This window comes from Eleutherodactylus coqui, chromosome 13 (assembly GCF_035609145.1).
Source record: "Eleutherodactylus coqui strain aEleCoq1 chromosome 13, aEleCoq1.hap1, whole genome shotgun sequence".
Taxonomy (NCBI): domain Eukaryota; kingdom Metazoa; phylum Chordata; class Amphibia; order Anura; family Eleutherodactylidae; genus Eleutherodactylus; species Eleutherodactylus coqui.
The window spans coordinates 103,794,068-103,817,409 of record NC_089849.1 but is presented as its reverse complement, the minus strand read 5'-3'; the positions used below and the strand labels follow the sequence as shown (position 1 = coordinate 103,817,409).

Here is a 23,342-nt window from a genome sequence, read left to right as displayed (position 1 = left end):
GCAGCAGGGTATGGGGTGCACTGGGTGCTCTGTGTAGAGTGTCAGCTCTGTGGGGTAGCAGGGTATGGGGTGCACTAGGTGCTATGTGTAGAGTGTCAGCTCTGTGGGGCAGCAGGGTATGGGGTGCACTGGGTGCTATGTGTAGAGTGTCAGCTCTGTGGGGCAGCAGGGTATGGGGTGCACTGGGTGCTCTGTGTAGAGTGTCAGCTCTGTGGGGTAGCAGGGTATGGGGTGTATGGGGTGCACTGGGTGCTCTGTGTAGAGTGTCAGCTCTGTGGGGTAGCAGGGTATGGGGTACACTAAGTCCTCTGTGTAGAGTGTCAGCTCTGTGGGCTAGCAGGGTATTGGTGCACTGGGTGCTCTGTGTAGAGTGTCAGCTCTGTGGGACAGCAGGGTATGGGGTGCACTGGGTGCTCTGTGTAGAGTGTCAGCTCTGTGGGGTAGCAGGGTATGGGGTGCACTGGGTGCTCTGTGTAGAGTCCCAGCCCTGTGCGACAGCAGGGTATGGGGTGCACTGGGTGCTCTGTGTAGAGTGTCAGCTCTGTGGGCTAGCAGGGTATGGGGTGCACTGGGTGCTCTGTGTAGAGTGTCAGCTCTGTGGGGTAGCAGGGTATGGGGTGCACTGGGTGCTCTGTGTAGAGTGTCAGCTCTGTGGGCTAGCAGGGTATGGGGTGCACTGGGTGCTCTGTGTAGAGTGTCAGCTCTGTGGGGTAGCAGGGTATGGGGTGCACTAGGTGCTATGTGTAGAGTGCCAGCTCTGTAGGGTAGCAGGGTATGGGGTACACTAGGTGCTCTGTGTAGAATGTCAGCCCTCTGGGACAGCAGGGTATGGGGTGCACTGGGTGCTCTGTGTAGAGTGTCAGCTCTCTGGGACAGCAGGGTATGGGGTGCACTGGGTGCTCTGTGTAGAGTGTCAGCTCTGTGGGGTAGCAGGGTATGGGGTGCACTGGGTGCTCTGTGTAGAGTGTCAGCTCTGTGGGCTAGCAGGGTATGGGGTGCACTGGGTGCTCTGTGTAGAGTGTCAGCTCTGTGGGCTAGCAGGGTATGGGGTACACTGGGTGCTATATGTAGAGTGTCAGCTCTGTGGGGCAGCAGGGTACGGGGTACACTGGGTGCTCTGTGTAGAGTGTCAGCTCTGTGGGACAGCAGGGTATGGGGTGCACTAGGTGCTATGTGTAGAGTGTCAGCTCTGTGGGCTAGCAGGGTATGGGGTGCACTAGGTGCTATGTGTAGAGTGTCAGCTCTGTGGGGCAGCAGGGTATGGGGTGCACTAGGTGCTATGTGTAGAGTGTCAGCTCTGTGGACAGCAGGGTATGGGGTACACTAGGTGCTCTGTGTAGAGTGTCAGCTCTGTGGGGTAGCAGGGTATGGGGTACACTAGGTGCTCTGTGTAGAGTGTCAGCTCTGTGGGCTAGCAGGGTATGGGGTGCACTAGGTGCTATGTGTAGAGTGTCAGCTCTGTGGGCTAGCAGGGTATGGGGTGCACTAGGTGCTATGTGTAGAGTGTCAGCTCTGTGGGACAGCAGGGTATGGGGTGCACTTGGTGCTATGTGTAGAGTGTCAGCTCTGTGGGACAGCAGGGTATGGGGTGCACTAGGTGCTATGTGTAGAGTGTCAGCTCTGTGGGCTAGCAGGGTATGAGGTGCACCAGGTGCTATGTGTAGAGTGTCATGGGGTAGCAGGGAATGACTTCATGTTGCCCCCGCTATTAACCCTTTCAGGGCGGTGGAGCAGCTCTTGCCGCGCCGCTTCCAGCAGTGCAGGAGTTAATGGTCACACGTAGCCAGCGGGGAGGGAGTTAAAGGCAGGGAGGCGCGGCCCCGGCACAAGCGCGCCCCCGCCCAGACCGGCTAAAGCCGGTATATATATAAAGTGAGAGTGCGGCTTGTGAGCTGGAGCTGCTATGGGGCCCTCGAGAGCCACGAGCCCCCACTGACCAGCACGGCCGGCCGCGGTAAGTACACCGGTACCGGGCAGGGGACAAGTGTAATATATACATATATGTGCCCCCGTAGAGGACATGTGCTGATGCAGCGGGCAGGACCTACCAGCCGAGTGCCGAACATACATTATACAGTGGGACAAACACCTATAGTGTACTATATGATGGACACCCCCCCCCTCCAGTGTCATAATCACCTATAGATTATATACCCCTCTTCTCTTCTGCAGTGTCACAATCCCCTGTAGACTATTAAATACCTGTCACCTGCTGCCCCTTTCCAGCGTCCTAATCACCTATAGATTAATATATAATGGCCACGCCCCCCCTGTGTCACTATCTCTTATAGATTACTGCATGACTGCCACCTGCTGCCCCCTTCAGTGTCTTAATCCCCCTCTGCAGTCTTGTAACTGCCCATAGGTTACTACATACCGGAGTTCCTATGCTCTCCGGTGCTACAATTGCCTATAGATTACACACCTGAGCCCCTATACTCTCCCGTGCCACGGCCGCCTGTAGATTATACTCCCGTGCCACGGCCGCCTGTAGATTATACTCCCGTGCCACGGCCGCCTGTAGATTATACTCCCGTGCCACGGCCGCCTGTAGATTATACTCCCGTGCCACGGCCGCCTGTAGATTATACTCCCGTGCCACGGCCGCCTGTAGATTATACACCCGTGCCACGGTCGCCTGTAGATTATACACCCGTGCCACGGTCGCCTATAGATTATACACCCGTGCCACGGTCGCCTGTAGATTATACACCCGTGCCAAGATCGCCTATAGATTACACACATGAGGCCCTGTGCTGTTCCGTGCCAACATCGCCTATAGATTACACACCCAAGCCCCTATGCTCTCCCGTGCCACAATCGCCTATAGATTTCTCGTAAACCGTTATCAGTCGCTATATACTAGAGTCACTAGTCTCTGGTGTCATAATTCCCGACAGATGGTCATATATGGGGGGGGTCAACACGTTCCTTGGTATCAGAATTGCCTATAGATTATATACTGTACTGGGGTCAGTACCATGCTACTGTCATAACCTTGTAAACACTGGTACAGTGGTATCCCCATCCTGCCCTGTAGTGTAATCAGCACCTATATATTTCATGATCCCCTATAGCGTATAATATCCTAGGGTTGTTGTATAATTGTAGCAGTGTGCGTAGTCCGTAAGTGTGTATGTGCCTCTGAGGTCACAGTTGATGGCTGCAGTGCAGGTGTATGTAGGCAGTGTATAGGGTACTATACTGATGGGATGGTAGCTGGTGCAGTGTGGTGCCCTGGCACAGCAGATGGGTGATATAGGCAGTGTATAGGGTACTATACTGATGGGTAGCTGGAGCAGTGTGGTGCCCTGGCACAGCAGATGGGTGATGTAGGCAGTGTATAGGGTACTATAGCGATAGGATGGGTAGCTGGTGCAGTGTGGTGCCCTGGCACAGCAGACAGGTGATGTAGGCAGTGTATATGGTACTATACTGATAGGATGGGTAGCTGGAGCAGTGTGGTGCCCTGGCACAGCAGACGGGTGATGCAAGAGTGGCAGCTTGCACAACACTTCTGTCTTTCCTGGAACGGAGTCCAACCTTGACGTGTGAGGACAACATGATGTCCTACATGATAACATTTTGCCTGGGTCACACCGAGCAGATGGCCCGATGCCGTTTCATGTGCACACGTATGATGTGCTGGCATGCTGTGCCACTTCTATAGTGGCAACAAGCCTTTATGTGGTGTCAGTGTGTACATCCCGGCCTTCATGCCCCATACAGAGCAGGCTGTCCCCACTGACCCCCGAAAACCCTAATGCATTGTAGATAGTGCTCTTATCTCAGTATGGCCGTTGCGCCCCTACAGCACTATAAACTGTAACGGCGAGCCGGGGATGGAGTTTTACGCTCCCGCAATCCAGCAGTGTCTGAACTCGGAGTGCAGCACAAAAATCGGACTCTTCAGAGTCCTGTGCGCTTTTCTATACAAGTCTATGGGTGGGCGCACAGGAGCCTGAAAAGGGTCAGATTTTCATACTGCGTGCCAACTTCAGAGGGGGGCGCCACTGCAGTGCAGGAGGAGGGGGGGGGGGGTCACCCAGCTCCCTGTCTTGTCCCCTAACTGCACCATAACTTGGTGACCAGTTCCCTTTAGGCCGCTCCCGCGACGCTTATTACCACAATTAGCGCGGCACTGCAGTACAACGCTCCCACTGATTTTTATGGGGCTTTTCAGACTTGCGCTTGACTGCGGCGTTTGTAATGCCGCGATTTTCGAGAGCTGTCTGTTCTATTTTACAGCGTTCTTCCGTTTAACGTGCCCCATCACAATGAGGGGGGGGGTGTTAGAGAGCGCTTTGAAACCGCCGTACAAAATGTTCAATAACGTCGCTCGAAATCGCGGTAAAACGCCATGATTTCAAGGGGTCTTCTCTGAACGCAGGTGTGAGTTGCCTACGGTAAAGTCATGCCACAGAATACTGCGTGCAAATGGCTTCGGGGCTCATTACCATGGACGTACACGCATTTCAGTCATGTGGATGTACACATTGATATCAATGGGTTCTATTCACTGCCTTTTGCATGTGCGTAATATGCATAGGAAAGAAAATGCAGGCGACCCACCGTAATATGCGGGCCACATACGCCCGTGTGAGTGAGCGCTGAGGGTGTATTCACATGGAGCCCATGTAGTGGGGATCTGCAGCAGATTTCACCTTATCGCTAAAAGTCAAATTTAAGGGGTGAAATCTGCTGCAGATCCGCACTAAAATCCAAAATAAATCATTAAGTGTAAACGCGCCCTTAAGGAGGTGTCCTCATTCAGGACCTTTATGCCCTTCTACAGGATAAAGGAGACGTATCTGATTACTGGAGATTCAACCACTTGAACCCCCAGCGTCCCTGAGATCAGCACACCATGTACATGGAACAGTAATGGGCATGTGTGACCATGGCTCCATTCACTTCTATGGGATGGATGGAGATTGCCAAATGTTTTGATCTTCACCTATCTCCTAAAAGGGAATGTAGCGGTGGTCGTGCATGCGCACTGTTGCTTCGTTCACATGGGGCATTTGGGTGTGGCAGTCTTGAGATCACTGGGGGTCCCATTGGTCAGCCACCCTTACCCCCAAGCAATCAGATATTTATTATCTATCCTGTGGATGCGGGATAAATGGATGAACATGGTGCATAGAGGGGTCTGCAGCACGTGGAGACAGATTGCGGTCTGTTCTAACGGGTTATTTAGTCAGTAAATTGAGAGTAAAGTGTGCAGTCCTCATCCTTGACAGGTCAGAGGTCATGAGTCCAGGAACAGGTAAACCAGTGGGGGGGGGGGGGGGGTAGACTAATGCTGCGTTTTAGATGGAATGATTATCGTTCAGACTTGTGAAACGGAACGATAATCGTTCCGTTTAAACAACTGTTAAGGACTAACGAGAATCGAGCGGTTCTTGTTTGCTGTTCGGCTTTAGCCGGCATAAAAATCCTCGCCGGCTCGCACAGTTAAACACGGATCGTTGAGGGTTTCAGTAGGAATGTGAAGCTCTGAATGAGAACTGCACAATTCTCAATAATTGCACAAACGAGCGGGTAATGACGTCATCAGAGCATTCGCTGAGGCAAAGCAGAATGGTGCAGTTCTGAAAGGAGATGACTCTTATCCTGAACTGCAGAGTTCCGAAGAGGAGCTAAATCCAGCAGAGTTGCCCGCATTCTACACCAATCACAATACCGGACTTGTGGCCCTGTGGAGGATGCCGCTGACTGTATAACGCAGCCGACTACACGGCAGGTACGTCACACCACATGCAAGCAGATGGCTCCTGCGAGATCAGAGACAGGTTTGACAGTAATGTAGACTACACCGAGGGTCTAAATCACATGGATGATTTTACTGCACTAGTTTTGTCCATTTCCGAGATGGACAGAACTCGCACTGGAAAACCTTCATTTGGATGGGTTAATTAACACGGGTGCCTTTTCTCTTGAGTTGAAACAATCGTGCGCCTCCTATTTTTGTGAGAATAGTCTCGTTATTTTCTAAAAGTCGCGTTAAAAGACTTCTGGCAGGTTACTGTAATGTTTGACATGATGGTGGGTCAAAGAGCGCCACCTAAAGATCCTGCTGGTAGAAGAGGGATCTTCCATCGCTCTCATCTATCGAGTAGTGTTGCCGCTTTCATCTCTTTTCTGCCTTGAACTTCCTACAATCTGAATTTTCAGTTTTGCGCACAGTCTGTTGAGCTGCTGTTAGACAGAACGATTATCATTCAAGCGCGTGAAAGTGGACGATAATCGTTCATGTCCTAGAAACCATCGTTGGCTCGTTCACTCATCGTTCTGTGTAAATGCCGATGGTTCAGCTGTTCTCAGTCACTTAGGGCTCCTTTGCACCGGCGAGAATATATTGCGATTTCCTCGCGCTGCGAGAGTGAGCAAAAGGACGTGAGAATGAAACCAATGATTTTCAATGGTTTCCTAATAATTTGCGATGTTTTCACTCCTGCGATGCTGCCTAAAAAAAAAAAATTGCAGCATTTCCTTTTTTGCGATATCACCCATTGTCTTCAACAAGACCGTCAGCAGCGCCGACCCCATTGACAATAGTGGGAGAACATCGCAATCCCCTGCTGCGGCTGTGACAGCTGCGGCAGGGAAGGGGGGATTCCCTCAGCCCCACAGGGATGCAAAGCTGACGCATTCAGGGGTTTCCACATGTTCCCAATGGGACCGGTAAGATGTCTTTTGAGCGATAATCGTTGTGTCCATTTACAGCGCAAAGTTTTCGCTCAAACGTTGAGCCATCACCTTGCGCTCTGAGCGGGGGATGCAGAAGACAAGCGGGGGAGCTTGTCTTCTGCATCTAGCTGTTCTCAGCTCGGAGCACTGGACTGTTATACAGCCAAGCGCTCTGAGCGGGGTATGCAGAACACAGCTGGATCACTCTGTTCTTTATACCCAGCCTGTGTTCGAGGAGCGGAATACAGATGGAACAATAGTATCAGCTGTATCCTGTTGTGAATTCCTGATAACTGATCGCGATTTTTCAGCATGTTGAAAGATCAGCGATCAGCAGCAGCTTAACGAAAACAGCACGATGTCAGGGCAGTGAGACACAACGATTATCGCTCAAAAGACTGATCTTGAGAGATAATCGTTGTCTAAATGGGCCTTTAGTGACTCTGCAGTAAAACAGATTAAGTGGCATGAGCACCGCTGGGCAAGTCACTGCAATTACAAGTGCTTGTACAAGCCTAAAGGCCCATTTACATGCAAAGTCAATCTTTCAAACGATTTAAAGATTAACAGTTTTAGCGATCATTTTGCATAAAGTGTTAATGGACACTAACATTCATTAACACTTTATCAGCTTCATTTGTGTGTAAAGGGCCTCCGGGAGCGGTTTTCAGAGCACAACATGTTCCTCTGCACACAGCTCCATTGTTCTTGCACGGGCTATCGGCAGAATACTATGTAATCTCCCGACTCCCACTGAGAACACAGTCCGGCTGAACAATGGATTTTCAACTGACTTTAAAATCCTCGTTCAGTCGAAGAGTGAACAATGACAGCGTTTACACGCAACAATTATTGCTCATATGCCACCGTTTGAACGAATTTTGAGTGATAATAGTTGCGTGTAAATGGGCCTTTAGAGAGGGGCTGCTGCAGCGTAATCACCGCTAACATTAGATCGTGTTTGGATACATTGATTACTAAACTAAGATAAAAGAAAATGGGAGGATTCAATGACTGACGACGTAGTCCAGCAGAGCCCAAAATTCAGAAGTCGTACAGCAGCGCATCAGATGTCAGAGACGCAACGGACGTGGCACCAAGTAAAGGTGAACGGCGCTCTGAATGTTTTACTACTCACACGGGTGAGCGCCATTTCTGTCTGAGAAACTCTGATATTGCGCTTGTAAAATGCGATGCGGGCCTGATGCGTTTTAGCTTAAGCATCGCATCTATGTACTTGCGATTTTCATATGGGGGGGGGGGGGGGGGTCACAAGTGCTTCCAGTAGTTTTCAATCGTAAAAAACACGCAAATGTAACGCGTTGTGTGTTTTATTTCTTGTAAGATCCCATAGGAAAGAATCAGGGATCCTTTATGAGGAATCATCCCAAAATAAGACACCTGTGAAAGACGGAAGGGGGGGGGGGATCACTGCTGTGAATAAACATGTTGAAATCTATGCGTATAAAAGAATGGGGTCTATTTGTACATCTCGTACAATTTTCTTCCCCGTGTGAAACCGGCCTTAGTGTTACGTATGGAGAATCTGCAAACCCCAGCCACAGATTGCAGACAGAGTGGCCACACCAAGCAGAAACCAAGTATTCAGGCCCTCGCTGTGACTAATCTGACCATCCCAGTACTAATGACCATCCACTTGTAGACATAGCATTCAGTGCTGCCCAGTAACCTCACTGGCAAATGTCCAAAAGGAGCACATTTTATTGCAAAGAAGCCCATGAGAATGTTGCACCTCGTTTGTATTCTCTATTTGACACGGCAGGAATTCTGAGCTTTAGTAGTTGGGTACAGCACCATATGGCGGCACACAGTACAGTCATAGGGACATATTATGGCCTTGGTTACTAAGGTCCATGTGACAGAAGGATGAGCGTGCCTCTGAAGATGGCTCTAGCGTGTCATGGCAGTTTCATGTGTGCGCTTCTCATTAGTTGCCAAGTTCTCCAGCGAGCGGCTACATAACTCCAGTCCTGAAACTTCCTGGATGTTTGGCTCGCTTCAGTGAAACTTACAATAGTGTTTGCAGTGCTATGAACATGTCCGCACAGTTCCTGGAATCCTCATAATGAGGCATTGACGTCCTCTACTTGTCTACTAAATGCCATTCTCTGGTCTTGTGTAAGTGGAGTACGGCGGTCATGGTCCCAGCTCATACTTTGCAGACAGGGAGGAGGATCCGAAAGTCTACTTGTAAGTAGCGATGCCATCAGAGGAAGGAGCAAACTGTGACCGGTCTGTTCACTTTAAAACAGTCTTGCAAAATCGCTATCACTGTGCAGAATGATGTAGGACATGTTCTACCCATAATGCAATCTAACGTGCAATACCTACCACTTCCAGCGTGTGGTGTCAGTCCGCAGAGGTGAAGGTGAGAGACCCGGACGATGAGGAAGAGGAGGAGTGTTCACTTTCCCGTTCCCATCCGCAGTCTCATTCTTGTGCAGCACTAACGAAGATGAGCAATGTGGGCTGCTAGAGCTCGTTAGTAGAGAATTGCATTAGCTCAGGTCTAACATAATTTAGTAGCATTGGCAGGATAATCTGGATTTTTTCTTTCTTTCAGTTTTGCTCTTTTCTTGCCCTAGGTGTTTAAAAATGAGGGACCTGAAGAAGTGCTCTGGTGCCAACATCTATACCAAAGTGCCTGATGGCGGATGGGGCTGGGCTGTGGCCGTGGCGTTCTTCTTTGTGGAGGTGTTCACTTATGGAGTGATCAAGTCTTTTGGGGTCTTCTTTAAAGATTTGATGAACTACTTTGATGAGAGCAACAGCCGGATATCATGGATCATCTCCATCTGCGTCTTTGTACTTACGTTCACAGGTAAGTGCTGTCACTCGCTCTCCTGATACACCCTGCCAGCAGATCTCCCACACGGGGGGTGATGACGTGACGTCAGTTGGTATCGAGAGGTTTCTGGTGTCTGTCTAATCCGTATTGGATAAAATGTCCTCAGTTTGTAGATCTTTCCTGGAAAAAGCGCACAATTTCTGGATGTAAGATTCTCGATTTGGTTGTTTTGGACCTATAAGATTCTCCGCATTTTTTTTCTTCTTTTTAAGTGATTTAAAATTGGTTACTTTTAGATGGAATAATAATTGTTCAAAGGAGCGAAAGTGAACAATAATCGCTGTCTAAATGCAGCCAACAACTAAGGCCTCATGTCCACTGGACAATTCTATTTATTAAATCCGCAGCATTTCACCCACACGCGTGATCCGCGCCCATAGGGATGCATTGGACACCCGCAGGTAAGTAAATACCTGCGGATGTCATTTTTCCCTGCTGCGCGGATCTCTCGTGCAGGAAAACACCCGCAACATGCTCCATTTTCTGCGGGTTTGCTGCAGGCTTTCATTGAAGCCTACGGAAGCCGTCCGGTCCTGCGGCACACCCGCAGCTGAATTTCTGCTCTGCCGCGGGAGAGCAGGAGTTTAAAAAAAAAAGTGCGCGGCGCATGCCGGCGGCACACTGCCAGGCAGAAGGAAAGATTCCGCAGCGTCCGGACAGGTAAGTAAAATCAATTCTCAGCCCTCATGTCTGCAGGAAAGGAGGGACCCGCTGCATTGAGTATCTGCGCGGGCCCAAATTTCCTGGTGGACATGAGGCCTAAATGTTAATTAACTTTTTGTTCATTCATTTTCTGCAGGCATAAAATTGTCGGCTCATTCAGTTTAAACTGCGCTCGTTCAGGCCCTCTCATTCATTTGTACAATGAAAGACTGGAGCGATTCGTGTCCAACGATGTATCTGCCTGTCTAAACGAGCTGCACGAGAGCAAATGAGCTAGCGGTGACGTCACTCGCTCCTTCAAAATATAATGGGCTTGTCTAAACTGACAGTTATGCTGGACCCACACGGGTGTATGCGCAAAAAAATTAACACAGCTGCGCCGTTAATGTGTTTTTTGTTTTTTTTGCATATTACTGCACTCTTTGTGCTTGCGGGGTCTTTTCACATGGGGTGTGGGACACAGCTGCGCCCTGATTTTAAAGGCTATTTAGCCTAATTAGTTCCAGATGTGTTCTTTTCTCTTACACTTTGCAGTGTATCGCGCACCTACCGTAGGCTTTGATGGGGCCTTTGGTGCGCAATAAAATAGAGCATGCTGCGTTTTGTTTTTCCCTTTATTAGCGCACGCAGAATGCACAGAAACTATTAGTGAGAGCGAGCCTATTGAAATCAACGGGTTCTAATCTCTGTGTATCATGCGTGCAAACACGCCCCGGTGATGGCTGCCTTAGAGCTGTATCGGAGGAAGGAGGTAGAACAAACCCGTCTCGCTTGTTAAGGATAGTAGTATACAGGACTGACGGCCGCAAGCTGAATCTATAGCGCTGCAGCAGGATTAGTGATTGTCCCTAGGGACCTGAAGCCTTACCCATCCTTTACTGACAGCACATGGGCCCCCTGATAATAGGCGCAGGGCATAGAATATCCTAATGCCGTATCGCTCCCATTCACGTACAGGTGCTTCGTTCCTCTGTCTTTTCATAGCTCCCATCTCGACGATTCTCAGCAACCGCTTTGGACATCGGCCGGTGGTCATGCTCGGAGGCTTCCTCATCAGCTTGGGAATGATGATGGCTTCATTTGCACGCAACGTTGTCGAGATGTACGTCAGCATTGGCATGGTGTCTGGTGAGTGATGGATCATACAGCTCTGCAGCCAAAGTGCGTGAGTGATGAGGATTGTAGTTGGACCCTCAAACACTTGAGTCAATTGAGTTTCTCCACTATGTTTCAGGTCTCGGATACTGTCTCAGCTTCCTTCCCACCGTCACAATTTTGTCACAGTACTTTGACAAGCGCCGCTCGTTGGTCACCGCCATAGCTTCCACTGGAGAATGTTTTGCCGTGTTTGCCTTTGCACCAGGTAGAGTATGACTTGCAGCTCCTGCTTCTGCTGGTTGGGGTAACATTACTAGAAACAAGGCTGTCCTAGTCACCTGTTGGATGTGGACATAGCCCAGACTACTACTAAGAACTGCTTGCATTATCTGGAACTTGTGTTAGTTGATGTGCCATGATGAGGTTCCACAATTGTAGTCTAGATTTCCCATTATGCCTCTACGTTTGCAGCGCGAGGAAAAGGTGGTTGGGTTCTTCATTGCACTTGCTGTCTGAAGTCCTCTGAGGGCAGCAAGTGACAGATCAGTCCCATAGAACCTCTTGTCCCCTAGGTCATAGTGTCGGTGTAGTCCTATGTGGTGCAGCATCATGCAGTCCCCCTGCTTCTTGCGTGTGATGGGTTTCTCCTTGTCTGCCAGTGTAAAGCTGCATCTCCTAGTATATTCCGGAGATTCCGCAGACTCTGGTAGTAAAGTCAGGGTAGTTTTATGATGGCTGCTTATCGCCCACCTACTATAGCACAGCACTCTTTACATGAGGGGGCATTCAGAGGAACAATAACATGGCTTGGTGGGGAAGGGTGTCAAGAGAGGTTCTATAGATGGTAATGTAGCCCTCCACATAGGGGGACCGATGTCCAGTCTACACAGGAGAGCAAGCTTTGGGCTGGTGGTCAGACTGGGATCACAATGCACAACTGCCCATAATGGAAGGGCTCATAATGTATGGATGAAACTAATTCCACCGCTGGAATATTGCCAGTTAAATGGCATCATACATGTAAATGGGTTCTCTCAACCTTCTGCATTATTAGTGGGTAGTCATTATTATTGTAGAAGTTGGAAATAAAGAGTAAGTGAGGCGGTACATGTACTTTTAGGGCACACCCTGCCATCCAATTTATACCCCTTAGGTTGAACTTTGCTGTTTTTACCTGCTGCACTATCTAATTTGTTCACATCGTTCTTTTTCACACCTTGATCCACTTGTAGTTTGCACAACTATTAACTCCTTGACCGATGACCTAAATGTACATAACTTGCCTCCAGGGATGTGCGAGTTATGGAGTGGTATTGAGAGCCAAGTCCATACTCTGGTTGTTGGCTGTGAGAAATGGCCCACACCTGGATGCGATCAAAGCTAGCTCTAATCAGCTGTTTGACCATGCCATACAAGTGGTTGGTGTCACCACTGCATCAAAGCCATTAACCAGCAGGGCCCTTTGCTCGTGCTACACACCGTTGGGTTGGAATGGCAGCCCCGAACCCGTGAAGGCTCCTATTTCTGCTCTATGTTCCAGTCTATCTATCAAGCAACAGTGACAGGCAGACTGCAATACAGAGATATTGCAGTGTATTGTACAGGGGACCGCGTGTTCAAGTTCCTAGTGCAATAAAATGAGAAAAATACATCACACACTCCTATATAATTTTAATTTAAAGGAGATGTCCCGAGGCAGCAAGTGGGTCTATACACTTCTGTATGGCCATAATAATGCACTTTGTAATATACATTGTGCATTAATTATGAGCCATACAGAAGTTATAAAAAGTTTTTTACTTACCTGCTCCGTTGCTAGCGTCCTCGTTCCCATGGAGCCGACTAATTTTCGCCCTCCGATGGCCAAATTAGCCGCGCTTGCGCAGTCCGGGTCTTCTGCAGTCTTCTATGGAGCCGCTCGTGCCAGAGAGCGGCTCCGTGTAGCTCCGCCCCGTCACGTGCCGATTCCAGCCAATCAGGAGGCTGGAATCGGCAGTGGACCGCACAGAAGAGCTGCGGTCCACGAAGACAGAGGATCCCGGCGGCCATCTTCAGCAGGTGAGTATGAAGACGCCGGACCGCCGGGATTCAGGTAAGCGCTGTGCGGGTGGTTTTTTTAACCCCTGCATCGGGGTTGTCTCGCGCCGAACGGGGGGGGGGGGTTGAAAAAAAAAAAAACCCGTTTCGGCGCGGGACATCTCCTTTAAGTTCCTGTAAACTTTGTCCGGCACTTTCACTAATTAGTCGGAGGAGTATTTTTACTCTTCTGCGCATTATTATATACTGTGACCTCTGATGGGTACACAGGTCTAATTCAGTAAATCCAGTGATGGACTAGTACTCGTGTACGGATATAATACTTTCCCACAGTCTAGCACATGTTTTGCTCTTTCACTTTGGGTGAAGATATGACTAACGCCCTGCTCATATCTGGACTGGGTTTCCATTGTCTGACTCGGTCATAAGAGTTAAATTATGAAAATCACGCTAGCGCCAGATACGTCACATCACTGACGTGAACAGCACACAATGGGTCCCACTGACTAGAATGACGTTCATCGGGTGTCAGTCATGTTGCCCAGTCTTCTACCGTTTGAAATGGCGCAGCACGCAGCGTCGTTTTGTCTGGGATTTTGGACACGGATCTGATGTGAACATAACCTAACCGAAACCTTTCTTATTTTTCATTTCAGCCATCACAACATTAATCGAGCAGGTCGGGTGGAGGTATTGTATGCTGATAGTAGGGGCGCTGCAGCTGAACATCATGGTCTGTGGTGCATTACTCAGGCCAGTAGTCATCAAAGCCCAAGAAGAAACCAAGGAACTTCCAAAGCCTGAAAACCTTGAGAGTGCCTTCATGCTGGAAAATGAGCAGACACTCACATCATTAGACTCCATTGACTCTGGAGTAGAAGTATCTACCTCACCAAAAAACCTCCCAACCAATGTGAAATCTGATAAGAGAACAGAAGGGTCAACGGAAAGACAAGAAATCGCTGTACAACCGGACTCTGACAAGACGCCTCCTCTTCTAGACTTTTCCATCTTAAGAAATTCCAGTTTTATATGCTATGCTCTTTTTGGTCTCTTTGCCACCCTTGGATTTTTTGCTCCATCGCTGTATATAATCCCTCTCAGCCTCAGCCTGGGTATAGACAAGGACTTGTCGGCATACCTGCTATCTTCCATGGCCATTTCTGAGGTCTTTGGGAGAATTGGTGCTGGCTGGCTGCTCAATAAGAAACCAATCCGCAAGATCTACATCGAACTTATCTTTGTCGTGCTGCTATGCCTCGCCTTGATCGCTTTCCCCTTTGCTTGCAATTTCTGGGGGCTGATGGTTTGTAGCATGTTCTTCGGTCTCATGTTGGGCACGGTGACGGGTACTCACATTCCTCTGTTGGCTGAAGATGACATTGTTGGAATTGAGAAGATGTCGTCTGGTGTGGGAGTCTACGTGTTCATCCAGAGCATTGCAGGGCTGGCCGGACCACCTCTCGGAGGTAAGACCACTGTTCTCTTGTAGATGCAAAGTTTTATAGCTTTCAGCATGGATTGTAGGTCGGGGAACTACAGAAATAACACAACGAGTGAACTACAAAGGTTTGCATCCTAATGTTTGACCAAAAATAAGCCTTACACAATTGGAGCAAATTTCGATTATAAGTAGAGATGAGCGAACGTACTCGTCCGAGCTTGATGCTTGGGCGAATATTAGGGTGTTCGGGATGCTCGTTACTCGTAACGAGTACCACGCGATGTTCGGGTTACTTTCAGTTTCCTCTCTGAGACGTTAGCGCGCTTTTCTGGCCAATTGAAAGACAGGGAAGGCATTACAACTTCCCCCTGTGACGTTCCAGCCCTATACCACCCCCCTGCTGTGAGTGGCTGGGGAGATCAGATGTCACCCGAGTATAAAAGTCGGCCCCTCCTGCGGCTCGCCTCAGATGCCTTGTGAGATAGCTGAGGGACAGTGCTATAGTGTTGGAGCTGCTGTAGGGAGAGCGTTAGGAGTTAGTGTAGGCTTCAAGAACCCCAACGGTCCTTCTTAGGGTCACATCTAACCGTGTGCAGTAGTGTGGAGGCTGCTGTTAGCAGTGTTGCACATTTTTTTTTTTTTTCCAAATCGGCCGTGCAGAGCATTGCGCCCTGCAGTAATACTACAGGGACAGAAGTGGTGGTTAGGCAGGGAGAGTGTTAGGAGTTAGTGTAGGCTTCAAGAACCCTCAACGGCCCTTCTTAGGGCCACATCTAACAGTGTGCAGTACTGTGGAGGCTGCTGTTAGCAGTGTTGCACATTTTTTTTTTTTCCAAATCGGCCGTGCAGAGCATTGCGCCCTGCAGTAATACTACAGGGACAGAATTGTGTAGGCAGGGCCAGAAGACATATTTTATTGATTGAATATATGCAGTGGGCCTTTCCTTTAAAAAAAAAGGGCAAAAATTCTATTTGGCCTGCAGGCTTGCGCCAATTTATTTCCTGGCTGGGAAATCAAATCACTGGTAATACACCATGCTGAGGGGTAGGGGTAGGCCTATAGGACGTGGGCGAGGACACAGAGGCCCAAGTCAGGGTGTGGGCACAGGCCGAGCCAGTGCGGTGGCCAGGGGTAGAGGCAGGGCCAGACCGAATAATCCACCAACTGGTTCCCAAAGCGCCTTCTCGCGCCATGCCACCCTGCAGAGGTCAAGGTGCTCTACGGTGTGGTAGTTTTTCACAGAGACGCCTGACGACCGACGAACAGTGGTGTGCAACCTTTGTCGCGCCAAGATCAGCTGGGGAGGCACCACCACCAGCATGCGCAAGTATGTAAATGGATGTCAGCAGCACACTTTTAAACACCCGCAAGGGATGGACACATACTTGAAAAAGACGCAAGTCGAAACGTTGTATCACCATCTGTGAAGGAAATAAAAGGAAAAACCATTTTGAAATCACCGTGTATGCTGCCATCGCTTTATATTTCACCTTATATACCACCAGCATGCGCAGGCATATGATGGCCAAGCACCCCACAAGGTGGGACGATGCCCGTTCACCGCCTCCGGTTTGCACCACTGCCTCTCCCCCTGTGCCCCAACCTGCCACTGAGATCCAACCCCCCTCTGAGGACACAGGCACTACCGTCTCCTGGCCTGCACCCACACCATCACCTCCGCTGTCCTCGGCCCCATCCAGCAATGTCTCTCAGCGTAGCGTCCAGACGTGGCTAGCGCCGCAGTTTGAGCGCAAGTACGCCGCCACGCACCCGCACGCTCAAGCGTTAAACGTGCACATTGCAAAATTGATCAGCCTAGAGATGCTGCCGTAGAGGCTTGTGGAAACTGAGGCTTTCAAAAGCATGATGGCGGCGGCTGCCCCGCGCTACTCGGTTCCCAGTCGCCACTACTTTTCCCGATGTGCCGTCCCAGCCCTGCACGACCACGTCTCCCGCAACATTGTACGCGCCCTCACCAACGCGGTTACTGCCAAGGTCCACTTAACAACGGACACGTGGACAAGCACAGGCGGGCAGGGCCACTATATCTCCCTGACGGCACATTGGGTGAATTTAGTGGAGGCTGGGAGAGAGTCAAAGCCTGGGACCGCTCACGTCCTACCCACCCCCCGAATTGCGTGCCCCAGCTCGGTGGTGGTATCTGCGGCGGTGTATGCTTCCTCCACTAAACCCTCCTCCTCCTACGCAACCTCTGTCTCGCAATCAAGATGTGTCAGCAGCAGCAGCATGTCGCCAGCAGTCGGTGTCACACGGCGTGGCAGCACAGCGGTGGGCAAGTGTCAGCAGGCCGTGCTGAAACTACTCAGCTTAGGAGAGAAGAGCCACACGGCCCACGAACTGCTGCAGGGTCTGACAGAGCAGACCGACCGCTGTCTTGCGCCCCTGAGCCTCCAACCGGGCATGGTCGTGTGTGACAACGGCCGTAACCTGGTGGCGGCTCTGCAGCTTGGCAGCCTCACGCACGTGCCATGCCTGGCCCATGTCTTTAATTTGGTGGTTCAGCGCTTTCTGAAAAGCTACCCCCACTTGTCATAGCTGCTCGGAAAGGTGCGCCAGCTCTGCGCACATTTCCGCAAATCCCACACGCACGCTGCCACCCTGCGGACACTGCAACATCGGTTTAATCTGCCAGTGCACCGACTGCTGTGCGACGTGCCCACACAGTGGAACTCTACGCTCCACATGTTGGCCAGACTCTATGAGCAGCGTAGAGCTATAGTGGAATTCCAACTTGCGCGGCGCAGTGGGAGTCAGCCTCCTCAATTATTTACAGAAGAGTGGGCCTGGTTGGCAGCCATCTGCCAGGTCCTTGGAAAATTTGAGGAGTCTACCCAGATGGTGAGCGGGGATACTGCAATCATTAGCGTCACCATTCCTCTGCTATGCCTCTTGAGAAGTTCCCTGCAAAGCATAAAGGCAGACGCTTTGGAATCAGAAACGGAGGCGGGGGAAGACAGTATGTCGCTGGATAGTCAGAGCAACCTCATGTCTATATCTCAGCGCGTTGAGGAGGAGGGGGAAGAGACAGCTTGGCCCACTGCTGAGGGGACAGATGCTGCTTGCCTGTCATCCTTTCAGCGTGTATGGCCAGAGGAGGAGGAGGAGGAGGGGGAAGAGACAGCTTGGCCCACTGCTGAGGGGACAGATGCTGCTTGCCTGTCATCCTTTCAGCGTGTATGGCCAGAGGAGGAGGAGGATCCTGAAAGTGATCTTCCGAGTGAGGACAGCCATGTGTTGCGTACAGGTACCCTGGCACACATGGCTGACTTCATGTTAGGATGCCTTTCTCGTGACCCTAGCGTTACACGCATTCTGGCCACTACGGATTACTGGGTGTACACACTGCTCGATCCACGGTATAAGGAGAGCCTTTTCACTCTCATTCCCGAAGAGGAAAGAGGTTCGAGAATGATGCTATACCACAGGGCGCTGGTGGACAAACTGATGGTAAACTTCCCATCCGACAGCGCTAGTGGCCGAAGGCGCATTTCCGCGGCCCAGGTAGCAGGGGAGGCGCAGAGATCAGGCAGCATGTACAGCGCAGGCAGGGGAACACTCTCTAAGGCCTTTGACAGCTTTATGGCTCCCCAGCAAGACTGTGTCACCGGTCCCCAGTCAAGGCTGAGTTGGCGGGAGCACTGTAAAAGGATGGTGAGGGAGTACATAGCCGATTGCAGCACCGTCCTCGGTGACGCCTCTGCCCCCTACAACTACTGGGTGTTGAAGCTGGACACGTGGCCTGAACTCGCGCTGTATGCCCTGGAGGTGCTTGCTTGTCCTGCGGCTAGCGTCTTGTCAGAGTGTGTGTTTAGTGTGGCTGGGGGAATCATCACGGATAAGCGTACCCGCCTGTCAAATGACAGTGCCGACAGGCTTACACTCATAAAGATGAACAAAGCCTGGATTTCACCAGACTTCTCTTCTCCACCAGCGGACAGCAGCGATACCTAAGCAATACGTAGGCTGCACCCGCGGATGGAAGCATCGTTCTGTATCCCCATCAAAAACGGGGACCTTTTCTGCTTCATCAATCTGTGTATAATATTCCTCCTCCTCTTGAAACCTCACGTAATCACGCCGAACGGGCAATTTTTCTTAGGGCCATAAGGCTCACTCATATAATTTTTCTAAACAATTTTTATACGTTTCAATGCTTTCGTTCAACTGGGCTGCCTCCAGGCCTAGTTACCAATTAAGCCACATTAACCAAAGCGATTAATGGGTTTCACCTGCCCACTCGGTTGGGCATGGGCAATTTTTCTCAGGTACATTAGTACTGTTGGTACACCAATTTTTGTGGGCCCTCGCCTACAGTGTAATCAAATGAATTTTTAGCCCACCTGCATTAAAGCTGACATTACCTCAGCTGTGCTGGGCACTGCAATGGGATGTATTTATGTACCGCCGGTGGGTTCCAGGGAGCCACCCATGCTGTCGGTCCACACGGAGTTGTAACTGCATGTGTCCACTTCTAAAGAACCCCAGTCAGACTGGGGCATGCAGTGTGGGCCGAAGCCCACCTGCATTAAGCACAACATTACTACCTCAGCTGTGTTGGGCAATGCAATGGGATATTTTTATGTATCGCCAGTGGCTTCCTGGCACCCACCCATGCTGTGGGTCCACAGGGAGTTGTTACTACATCTGTCCACTTGTAAAGAACCCCAGTCTGACTGGGGCATGCAGTGTGGGCCGAAGCCCACCTGCATTAACCACAACATTACCTCAGCTGTGATGGGCACTGCAATGGGATACATTTATGTACAGCGGGTGGGTTCCAGGGAGCCACCCATGCTGTGGGTGCACACGGAATTCCCATTGCGGAGTTGTACATGCCTTTGACTATTTATAAAAAACCGCGGTCTGACTGGGGCATGCAGACACCTTGACAGAATGAATAGTGTGTGGCACATAGGTTCCCCATTGCTATGCCCACGTGTGCAGCTCCAGATGGAGGTGGCACAGGATTGGATTTCTCATTGATTCTGTACAGCATTGTGGGCTATCGCCCCGCCCCTTTTAAAGAGGGTCGCTGCCTAGCCGTGCCAACCCTCTGCAGTGTGCCTGCGGTTCCTCCTCTTGCCGCTATTGTGGCTTAATAGTGGGACCTGTGAACTTGAGATGCAGCCCAACATGTAGCCCCACGCCTGCCCTATTCGTTGCTGTGTCGTTCCCATCACTTTCTTGAATTGACCAGATTTTCACACATGAAAACCTTAGCGAGCATCGGCGAAATACAAAAATGCTCGGGTCGCCCATTGACTTCAATGGGGTTCGTTATTTGAAACGAACCCTCGAGCATCGCGATAATTTCGTCCCGAGTAACGAGCACCCGAGCATTTTGGTGCTCGCTCATCTCTAATTATAAGTCATTAATTTTACAAGTTTTTATATTGACTGAACTAGTTGGAAAAAGTCTGACTGTGGGGGTCCGACCTCTACTGCTTTGCATAACTGCGGCTTCACAGAGAACTTGTGCCATATCTAAGCCCTTATCTAATAGTCTAATAGCTGCAGAATTACACCTAATCGCAGGTTATTTCAAGAGGCCAGGTGACTAGGATAAGTCCCATATAATCTGGTCTCAGTGTTACACTGCTGGATCAGACATTACTATACATATAGACTATTCCACTTGTGTTTTATAAGAGAAGGTCCAGAAAGATAGTGGAAGCGCACACAACAGTGGGTTACTACTGCTCACGTAATCATAGGCTGCAGTAGTGAAGAGCATCTAGGACAGGGGTGTCAAACTCCTTTTCACTGAGGCCCACATCTTACGGCTGCCTTCATGGAGTCAGTTGTAGTTGTAAGGGACTTCAATAGTTCAGTTCACATTAGCGTATTTTTTTCACGCGATGTGCAATTGCATTGAAAAATACATAGCCTGACCTATTTTGGTGCGTATTCACTGTATAATTGCGCATGATTTTAGTGAGCCTGTTGGCGGTCTTTTTTGCTTGTGCAGTGTATTTGCACACATAAAGGGACCAAGCAGCTGAAAAACAGGTGTACGATTTTTTTTGCTTGTGGAAATATGCAGTGTATTTGTACGACCCGAAATGCACTTGGGCCCATGTGAACAAGCCCTAATAGTGAAGCCCCCCCCCCCCCCTTCCATAGCGGACCGTAGTATTAACAGAGTGTCCCTAATCATAGTCCCAGGGATTCTGCCCAGCCAGAAGCCAATAGCGATCTCTCTATTGGCCTTGGGCCAGGCAGCATCCCTACAGGCCTTACACAAACCCCAGCCTGCCGCTCCAGTCTTGCGGCAGCAGTTGCTGCGGAGTCTGACCGCTTACCTCTCACCTTGGTGCAGACATCAGCGGTTACAGACTCTACATTGCACCGCTGGACCGGAGCTGCAGGTGAGAGGAGAATTCCTTTAAAAGGGGCCAGCTAGGCAGCGCCTGCTGGGGGTCGAAGCAGAAGCACTTGTAACTGCAGGCAGCTTCCGCTCTGGACCGCTATATCCCAAGAGTGTGGTCTTGGATAACCCTTTTAAAGTATGGCTGCTGGGCCACATAAAATGAGGCAGCAGGCTGCACTCGACCCACGGGCCTTGTTTGACACGTGTGATCTAGGACATCCACAGCACTTTGCGTTCACAGACTAGAGGAGCCTTGGCATCAGTGAGGCACTACCTGGTCTGAAGCTCCTTTTCCATCATTCGCACAAGTGAATCATGACCCTGTTCGCTCCTGCAGCCTGTCTATACAGGCAGACCAATTGTTCACTCGTAAATCGTTAAGTTATTCGCATTCACCATTGGTGAATGTAAATGGCTAAGCGATTGCTGTTTACATGCAACAATGTGTAAGCGAGCAAACTATTGTTATTATGCCTGCATGACATGACGAACGGGAAGCAAACCTTCTCGCTCGTTGTTCAATTGTTGGCCGTGTTTATACTGAACGACTATCGTACAAATTAATATGATCCCATTTTTATTTTTTGAACGATAGTCGTTCCGTGTAAAAGGGCCCTAATGCGGTTCTTCACTCTTACGGCTCGCGGGATGAGTGTGCAGTGAACACCATGCATGTGGCAATCTAGGACAGTGCAGGGATGTATAGGATTCATGTTCTGATCCAATGTTGTGTCCCTCCCTGCATAGAGCTGGCATAGCATTGGGGGCTGCACTGGGATGTAGAGGTACGTGAAGGCTCTGGATTTATTGGCTATGCCTGGCTTCGTCAGACATCACCATTAATGACCCTCTCTTTTGCAGGAGTGCTGGTGGACTGGACGCAGAACTATGGCTCCGCATTCTACTCTTGCGCTGTAGGGATGGCGCTAGGGGCCCTATTTCTAGCCTTGGTTAGACCATGCAGGACAGGATTATGCAGGAGGAAGCCACCTCTATGTCAGGGAGCGCAGGAAACGCCGGATGATTTTCTGGAGATGGACATGGGCAGAGCCGAGGTGCTAAGCAAAAGCTGCCAAAGCCTTAATGGGACAGTGTAGCGCACAGTGCAATAAACCTTCCTCCTCCCAAGTCCCAACATGCTGGATCCGGTCATATGTACAAAAAGGGAAAGCAACCTAGAAACGCAAAGTTTTAGGGGCTAAAAGGGGGGGGGGGGGGTGCGCATCAACTTCTGCATGCAGGGAACGTATCTCTTGCAAATGCCACACGGCCTACAGGGTAATCGGCAAAGAGTTCATCACTGAAGCTGACGGGTTCTGTTCATGCAAACCAAATATTTATTAAGTTATTCTAGTCAAAGCTGCTGTCAGGGTGAGTCCGATCGTCAGCGGGCAGCCCCTCGGGTGGTCTCAGGACTCTTTTATATTAGTTCAGAGCGGGCTGTGCTGCATCATCTAGTGACATTTGCCTTGTAATAAAACATTTCAATGCACCATGTGGAGCAGTTGTATGATTGCTGCGCACCTGTATGCGTACCTGTGCCTCGGGGAGGCCATTCTCTTACTGGAGTGCTGGGATATGTGACGCACTGACATCTCTTCTCAGCAGCATCAGATATGCTATATCTACATATAGAGGGTCACAGAGACAAGTCAAACGTTCTTAGTAAAAAGGACCTTCTAAAGTGCTAAAAACTAACTGGGGGCATTACACCGCTCACCAGAGAAACCTAGAGTAAGGCATCTCATCCATGGGCGGAGGCTACGGCAGGCCTGCATACACTGCCAGGAACAACGGGTGCTGCCAGCTGGGTTACACATGGCATACACTGGGTATTTTCAGTTCCGCTTGGCATGCGGAAAATACGAATTGTATTACAGAACAAGCAAAGTAGATAAGAAATGTCATCCAAAACCCGCAGGATAAAGTGCCTCGTGGTGCTAATGTCAGACCTGCAGCGAGGGGGAAAAAAAAATCAATTGGTTCTTTTCACTACATATTATATGCGCATAATTGCGTGTGTAATTAACACAAGAGGAGAGAATGTGGCTGCTGGAGGAGCGGGATAAGTTGGGGCAGAAAAGTGACAAATGAGGTGGAACACTGATAAATGTACGGTTCTGCACATGGGCAGAGGAAATACATG

The 23,342-nt window shown here is 50.0% G+C and overlaps 2 protein-coding genes across 4 annotated transcripts in view; one reads left to right on the top strand and one right to left on the bottom strand.

Moving 5' to 3' along the window:
• Nucleotides 1-23,342, bottom strand: part of ARSG (arylsulfatase G) — a 71,951-nt gene that overhangs the window by 34,378 nt on the left and 14,231 nt on the right. The window lies entirely within an intron of this gene.
• Nucleotides 1,849-22,688, top strand: SLC16A6 (solute carrier family 16 member 6). Of its 2 annotated transcripts, none has more exons than XM_066586229.1 (6): nt 1,849-1,954; nt 9,300-9,535; nt 11,210-11,353; nt 11,460-11,588; nt 14,017-14,829; nt 22,058-22,688. In XM_066586229.1, exons 2-6 carry the CDS (start codon nt 9,310-9,312, stop codon nt 22,291-22,293), a joined length of 1,548 nt encoding a protein of 515 aa, XP_066442326.1. In that variant the 5' UTR covers nt 1,849-1,954; nt 9,300-9,309; the 3' UTR covers nt 22,294-22,688. The 2 variants fall into 2 exon arrangements, with proteins under 2 accessions (XP_066442326.1, XP_066442325.1); XM_066586228.1 differs by lacking the exon at nt 1,849-1,954 and adding an exon at nt 9,162-9,195 and having other exon boundaries at nt 9,278-9,535.